Below are 8,151 nucleotides of genomic sequence, written 5' to 3'. Positions count from 1 at the left end.
TAGCAAGAAACTAGCGAAGGAACAAACCAACAGAAAAGAACATTGTTCAAACTAAAACAAAAACAAAAGAACGACAAATGAAAATTAAAGACATCACCAAATCGGATCTGTTGACCATTCTTCCCAAGTGCACATTACTTGTTTACCCCTGCATTTTAACCAGAAATACATCATTGATTTTACGGCTTCAACACCAGTTGCGGGCTTTGCGAATATTCTTCCCAAGTGCACATTACTTGTTTACCCCTGCATTTTAACCAGAAATACATCATTGATTTTACGACTTCAACACCAGTTGCGGGCTTTGCGAATACTCCTTTAAACACGAGATCATTCCCGAGTTTCCATAAGTTCCAGATAAGTTCGTGACATACGGTAACGAATCTCTTTCTCGTCTTTAAATTTCAACCCCATCCGTTTGCATATTCCAACAGTTCACCCACAGAGGTGAATGAGTTTTGTTGCACATCACATCAAGAAAGGATTTTATCCGAGCAAATGGGCATAGAAGTAGTATATGATCTGCACACTCGGATTCATTGATGCATGCACCGCATGTAATCGTCGTGAGGTCAATACCACGAGATCGTAACGCCACCGTTGAAGGGATCTTCTTTTGTAATGCTCACCAAATAAAACAAATGACTTTATTAGGAGATACCTTAGGATGATTATTGTCTAAAAACGATAAAATTGAATCGTCTCATGGATCCATACCTTTATCCAAAAGCTAGAAGGGCTCGTATGTGAAATTATTTCACATATCACGGGTTTTCAAAAGTTGAGTTGTTTGGATGTTCAGAAATCATCAAGAAGTCTCCACCACTTGTTAAAAGTATCTTTATAATTATCAAGATTGTCGGTCACGGCCACATGTAACAAATTAAATAATGGCCTTTGTTTAAACATCATCGCTTACGTTTTTATTCTTGTCCAATAGTTTGTAAGCCCATCTATATAAGGGCATAAGTTCTAAGTTTTAGATCATCGAATCCATTCACCTACAATCACCACCACTACCATTGTATCAAAACTTCCGTAGTATTTTAATAAGAGGTGTGTTCTAAGTAATACTTGTACTTTTAAAGTTTTAGTTTTTGGGAGGTGTGTTCTAAGTAATACTTGTACTTTTAAAGTTTTAGTTTTTGAGCTTTAAGTATAATATAAAAATTCCTAGCAACGTAATTTTCCATTTGAAGACAAAGCTGGTTGAAGCGCAAGAGGGGGATGGGGACAATTTTTATGCAATCTTTTTCCGCATGTTACTCACCGAGAATGTCCCACTATTATCTAGGATACACCGCAAGTCATTTTTTATGTACTATTATTTTTAAATTCAATGGTAAAATGAACATTTACTTAAATACACAGTTGAGTTCATTTAGCCTGAAAAATAAATAGAAGACATCGTGTATATCACATGTTTATCTGGCAAACATTATCAATTCAGCTAAATATAAAACTTAATGGGGAAAAAATATAACCACTTAAATGCATTGAAGTTTCGATTCAAGAACATCGTAACTAGATGTTGAACAAATCAAGGTTTCATATTTGGGGCTTAACACCCATTTTAAGGCTATATTAGTATCCTTGTACATTTTGTAAGATTAAAGGGCGGAGTAATTTGTAAATATTTAGAAGATTATTTAATAAAAACATATTGTCACAAACCTTCACAAATGGTTACACCTTTTCAAATGTTTTTTTTTAACTTATTCATCATTATCTGTTTAAATGTTATATAAAGTTTCTCAAATAATTTGTCATTTTATACATAAGAAAAATAATATTAATTGGCATTAATATCTAAATAAATGTAAAAAATCAATGTAGCACAATGTTTTTTTAATCTTTCTATTTGTGTTATTTTGAAAGTTATGACTAGTACTTTTAATTATATAACTTTTTTAAAATATTTTTTATTTCAAGTTTGTTCATTTAATTATATAACTTTATTTCAAGTTTGTTCATTATAAGTAAGGTGGAAAATGAAATGTTATTAAAAGTAAATGCCAAAAAAGACAAAATTATAAAAGAAATAAGTGGGCATACTTTACCAAACCTATTAAAAAAAGCTTTCATTTTCAATGGTTAAAAACTATCAAAAAGACTTTTTCAAATAGTAAAAAGTTTTGCCAAAAGCTACCACTATAAGTAGTCTTAGCATATAGCACCTCTCTTCTTACATGTGTTTTGAACAAACTATAATGTCAAGTGGAATTGTTTTTGAATAAAAATATTTGATTGTTAACTAAAACTTTAAAAAATCTTTATAAATGACACCTAAAACCCAACAAATTTAGTTTTCTTCTACTTGAATGAAAAAAATAGGCAGCTATAACTAACATAACATCCAACCTCAAATGACTGGTTTTAATTCTTGATGTTAAAATTGAATCTATTCAGAACCACTATTCTCAACTGCCAATTAACCTCTGATAAATATGTGTATAGAACTGGAAACTTCTGGAATCTTGGTTATCATTCTTTAGATGTAAGAGCCAGAAAACCCAAAGCACTAATAAGAACATACTGCAAGACGCCAACATCAATCAAAATTGACTAAATGCAAGAAATAGCAATGTACTTTCTATTTTCTATGTTTTATAGCATTATACTTTCAATTTCTTTTTTTTTTACAACTATAAACTTTGAAAAATCAGAAAGTATACATACCTTTATAATGGGTTTTTCAGTCATTACGATTGTAATATAACCAACATAAGGTAAAAACCTGCAAATAAATGGTGTTTTTAGTTCTTGAAACAAAGTAGATATCTTGGAAATAGTATAAAAAACCAAAAAGATAGTTGACTGGTTGACTTTATAGTATGACTTCCAAATATTTACTGAATCTAAAGCATGTGATGTGACAGATGTTTTGCTCATACCCAACAGCTCTACCCATGATATGGTGCCTTTGAAGCCATTGCTGACCTGGCGCATATAGACCTCGGTCATTTGTAGGGTTATTATCCCCTGAGAGAGAGAGAGATTGTTATAAAAGAGCACTTAACTGAGGATTGGTCTAAATTTATAAAAAGTAATACCTTTTGTAAGAATATCAATATCTGATGTATCATTACGTTGATGAACCTGTAAAAAGAACCAATAATATATATACACTTCAAATTAGCAAATGAATAAAAAGAAACTCCATGTTACTTGGTGGAAACTCAAGGGTTATAAAAATGTAATATACCTTGATCACACGATGAACAATGGGAATCTCGCGACGCTGAATGAAATTTATTAAAAAAAAAATGAAGAAGCTTAGAGATTAATAAGAAAAGTGATAAGGGTGATAAATAATTAGGGTAACAAAAAGAAATTGGAAGTCTTACATCAATGTTGAACACAACAATTTCACCTGCTCGAATAGGGTCTTCACCCATTCGTAAGAACAGAATATCTCCCTGATAATATAAAATATAATTGGACATCAGTTTCAAGAAAATATATGAAGCAGAAATTAAAGAATTCATAAATCTTACCAAGTTAGTTGCTTGATGTGGAAACTTATAAAGATTTCTGTAAAAATTGTACATCCACAAGTCAAAAAGAAGATTAATAAATTGGACGAACTTACCCTTTGGAATGCAGGCTCCATGCTTTCAGAAAGAACAACTACAACAGGTGATTCACTACCAGTCACACACATCAAAAACTTCCATAGAATTAGTGCAGATGAAACAATCATACCTGAAGTCAAAACCAAAATGAATCTTAACTTCAATAATCTGATAAAAAAATCAATATATCAAGACACATTTTACATTGGCATGTCACCATTAAGCTTAAATCTAGATTGTTGTTTACACCATTAAAAAAAACAGCAACCAATAGTTATTCAGTTGTTTTAACAAACAATCTTGATTAGACCAGAGTTTCATTCACATATATAAAAACTTAAAATTATGAGTTATACAAGAGTGTTGATGCTTTATCTTCCTAATTTTATACGATAAGAATGCTCTGAAACTTCTCCTTCAATGCAAATTTAGGTTTTCTCCATAAGTTTAAAAAATCTGAGAATAGAAGAATCAAAATACATGAAAATGGGGATAACAGAATTCTCGTATCATATGCAGAAATCAGAAATGAATGAGTGAAGGTATACACATCTAGGTTACATGCTTTAGAAAGAGATAGGGTAGCGTACCCAGGGTGATGGCCTGCTCTAATGCTTGTCTGACATTAATGGACTTCAACGAACCGATCGAATCTCCGATGAAACCCATCGTTTTTAAAGTTTCGATCTTTCTAAATTCTAATCTGCTTCCGACTTCACTTTGACTCCGATTTCATAAATCAGCCTTTAACAGGGGTTGGGTGATTGAACGTCTATGGAATTCTTAACAATTCTTTTAATATTAATATTTGAATTGAATTACACATTTTATTTAATATACAGTAATAATCAAGGGTTAAACGACTTAATGCAATAAAACTATAAAAGTCACTAAAGTTTTATCTAAGATGTCACAACAGTTTCATTTGCTTCAGTTTTCAACCTTAATCGGGCTGCCATCCAGTTGCATCATTCAGCAAGTCATCTCTTGCCACGTGTAGGTACTGCTCACGGGCTTGCCCACTAGGCAACCCACTTCGATAATTATTCAAAACTAGGTGTAAAACCCGTGTATTACACGGGTTGATTAAAAAAAAGATCAAATATCAAAATGTAAACAATAAATATTTTTTAAAATAAAATTTTGAAATAAGGAATAAAAAACATATTAATTGCAATTTATTATCATATTACTATATTTAATATTTTACATATATACATGTAAATATTATGTGACTTTAATTTTAAAAATTGAAAAATCTAGAAATTGACATGTGAATTTTATTTTATTTTAAAAATATCACAAAATGACAAGTGTCAAAACTTATGAGAGATTGACATGTGGCAAAATTGATTTTCATTTATTATAGTAGATATATATATTGTGTATTATTTAGAATTCGTATTTTTAAATATGACCTATAATAAATTATTTAGAATTTGTATTTTTAAATATGTCCTGTAATAAATTATTTTTAGTTTGGTATATTATCAAACTCAATATTAATAGACAATAGTAACTATTAGTTGTTTACTTTTAATTAATGATTAACATTATTTTCATTTTTTCATTAATAATTATTTGTTATTTGTTTTAAAAGAGATGTAGGATCTTATGCAAAACAAGGGTTTTAAACATGTATGTTGGAGTGAAAGTTCATAAATTCTATAGGTACAAAAAGTTATTTTTGACTAACTAACTAATACTAAATGTTATCTCCTACAAAGATTAAAGATATATGGACAGTTTCTGTAGTTTTACTATTACATATGGACCATTTATATAATTTGATTTTACACATTTGGAGCATTTCTATAATTTTACTACAGTATTATACATGGGTAATTTATGCAATTTTTATATTTCCTTGCTATTTAATCTATAGATCATTTTTGTAATTTTATTTTATACTATTTCGACATAATGTAAACTATTCATCCCCCTTTTGTTCGTAACCAGTAATTTTTTAATGGTTTCACTGTATGTGATGGAACCCTGTTCACCATACTTGTTTGTCACTATGGGTTCTTCTACACATACACACATACATAATGTGTGTGTGTGTGTGTGTGTATATATATATATGTATATATATAATGTCCAAAATCAAATGGCTGGAATTTTGATTTTCATGATGTTAGGATTGAATCTATTCAGAACCATTATTCTCAATTGACAAATAACCTCAGATAAATATGGGTATGAAAAAAAAAAAAAAAAAAAAAAGGTGTGAATAAAAGGAATCGTTTCTGGAAACTTCCGGAATCTTGGTTATCAATCTTTGGATGTAAGCGCCAGTAAACCCAAAGCGCCAATAAGAACATACTGAAAGAAGCCAACATCAATCAGAATTGGGTCTAAAACAAAAAAAAAAAAAAAAAAAAAAAATAGCAATGGACTTTCTATTTTCTCCATTTTATAGCATTGTAGCTATACAATCGCTTTTTACTATAATAAGTCGCAACATTATTATACTTTGAAAAATCAGAAAGTATACATACCTTTATAATGGGGTTTTCAGTCATTATTATTGTTACATAACCAACATAAGGTAAAAACCTGCAAATAAATGGTGCTTTTAGATCTTGAAACAAAGTAGATAGTTGACTGGTTGACTTCCAAATAAAATATATTACTGAATCTAAACGTGTTGGTCTTACCCAATGGCTCTACCCATGATATGCTGCCTTTGAAGCCATTGCTGACCTGGCGCATATAGAACTCGGTCGTCCTGATCATTATTATCCCCTGAGAAAGATTCAGAAAGACATTGTCATAAAAGAATACTTGCGTTGTGTGAGAATTGGTATAAATTTATACAAAATAATACCTTTTGTAAGTACATCAATATCTGTTGTATCATTACGTTGATGAACCTGTAAAAAGAACCAATAATATATATACAGTTAAAGAAACATCATGTTACTTGGTGGAAACTTAAAAAAAAAAAAATGAAATACCTTGATCACACGATGAACAATGGGAATCTCGCGACGCTGAATGAAATTTATTAAAAAAAAAAAATGAAGAAGCTTAGAGATTAATAAGAAAAGTGATAAGGGTGATAAATAATTAGGGTAACAAAAAGAAATTGGAAATCTTACATCAATGTTGAACACAACAATTTCACCTGCTCGAATAGGGTCTTCACCCATTCGTAAGAACAGAATATCTCCCTGATAATATAAAATATAATTGGGCATCAGTTTCAAGAAAATATATGAAGGAGAAATTAAAAGAATTCTTACCAAGTTAATTGGACAAACTTACCCTTTGGAATGCAGGCTCCATGCTTTCAGAAAGAACAACTACAACAGGTGATTCACTACCAGTCACACACATCAAAAGCTTCCATAAAATTAGTGCAGATGAAACAATCATACCTGAAGTCAAAACCAAAATGTATCTTAACTTAACTAATCTGATAAAAAATCAATATATCAAGTCACATTTTTTATTTTACATTGGCATGTCACCATTAAGCTTAATAGGTCGTTTCTTACACCATGTTAATAAAAACAACTGATAGTAATTCAAGTTATTTCAAGAAACAATCTTGATTGGAACTAGAATCCCACTCACAAATATAAAAACTTCAAGTTGTGAGTTATACACAAAGAGTGCTCTGAAACTGCTCCGTTAATGCAAATTTAGGTTTTCTCCATAAGTTTGAAAACCAAAGAGCTCAAACCAGATGATGTCGATACAACAAATTCAATGAAATGAGTCGATGAAACCAAAGTTCGGTTTCTTGACTTCTAATGTCGATTGCTTGTAAGGATTTGCATTTCACAGATATATATTAAGATACTAGGGTTGATTGCATTTCCCAATTCAAACGCAAAAAACAAATTAAAATCCTTTATTCTTGATACATTCTTTCTAAGTTAAGTTTTCATCCACGTTCCCTGCCATATTAACCTTGCACATTTTCGGGATGATAAGAACCAGCCCTAATTCGGAAGCAACATTCTACACCGATACAACAAAGGGTATAAAAAATCTGATCGATATTTTAAGAACGGAAGAATCCAGATAACGAAAATGGGGATAACAGAATTCTCATATCATATGCAGCAGAAATCAAACAGTAAAGCTATACATCTAGGTTACATTTTATGGACAGAGATAGGTATAGCTTACCCAGAGTGATGGCCTGCTCTAAGGCTTGTCTGACTTTAATGGACTTCAACGAAGCGATCGAATCTCCGATGAAACCCATCGTCCTAAAGTCTCGATCTTTCTAATCTACTTGCGACTTCACTTTGACTCCGGTTTCAAAAAGAAACCTTTAACTAGGGGACTGAGCGTGATTGAACGTTTATCGAATTCTCAACAAAACTTCCAACAGTTCTTTTTAATATTTAGATTATAGGGTTATTATTCTGTTTCAACCCAATTCTTTTTTCCTTATATCTTGCTATATTTTGGGAAAAAATAATATTTGTGGGGCTGTTTGTTTCTAACATCTTTTTTGCATTTAACCCTAATATTTAGGTGTCGGTTTCTAAAAAAGATTTCCAAATTAAAAAGGAAAAATATTCATATCGTTAAAATAACTACTTTCACTTTTTTT

The 8,151-nt window shown here is 30.6% G+C and overlaps 2 protein-coding genes across 4 annotated transcripts; both read right to left on the bottom strand.

Moving 5' to 3' along the window:
• Positions 1-4,542, bottom strand: LOC145102776 (uncharacterized). Of its 3 annotated transcripts, XR_013706274.1 has the most exons (9): positions 4,166-4,542; positions 3,593-3,705; positions 3,348-3,419; positions 3,206-3,241; positions 3,054-3,099; positions 2,895-2,982; positions 2,680-2,737; positions 718-1,001; positions 1-613 (listed from the first exon to the last, which is right to left on the bottom strand). XR_013706274.1 is itself a non-coding variant. In XM_079040248.1 (8 exons), exons 1-8 carry the CDS (start codon positions 4,242-4,244, stop codon positions 954-956), a joined length of 540 nt encoding a protein of 179 aa, XP_078896374.1. In that variant the 5' UTR covers positions 4,245-4,542; the 3' UTR covers positions 1-953. The 3 variants fall into 3 exon arrangements, 2 of the variants coding, with proteins under 2 accessions (XP_078896374.1, XP_078896373.1); XM_079040248.1 differs by having other exon boundaries at positions 1-1,001; XM_079040247.1 differs by lacking the exons at positions 1-613; positions 718-1,001 and adding an exon at positions 2,281-2,535 and having other exon boundaries at positions 4,166-4,509.
• Positions 4,543-5,686: 1,144 nt separating this feature from the next.
• Positions 5,687-7,942, bottom strand: LOC145102775 (uncharacterized). Its single transcript, XM_079040246.1, has 8 exons — positions 7,719-7,942; positions 6,846-6,958; positions 6,680-6,751; positions 6,536-6,571; positions 6,406-6,451; positions 6,236-6,323; positions 6,077-6,134; positions 5,687-5,900 (listed from the first exon to the last, which is right to left on the bottom strand). The coding sequence occupies exons 1-8, from the start codon at positions 7,795-7,797 to the stop codon at positions 5,850-5,852; spliced, it is 543 nt and encodes a 180-aa protein (XP_078896372.1). The 5' UTR covers positions 7,798-7,942; the 3' UTR covers positions 5,687-5,849.
• Positions 7,943-8,151: the final 209 nt, after the last annotated feature.

The sequence above is a fragment of the Lactuca serriola genome, chromosome 4, assembly GCF_051521515.1.
Source record: "Lactuca serriola cultivar US96UC23 chromosome 4, Lser_US96UC23_V15, whole genome shotgun sequence".
In the NCBI taxonomy this organism is placed as follows: Eukaryota; Viridiplantae; Streptophyta; class Magnoliopsida; order Asterales; family Asteraceae; genus Lactuca; species Lactuca serriola.
This window is presented reverse-complemented; position numbering and strand designations above follow the sequence as displayed.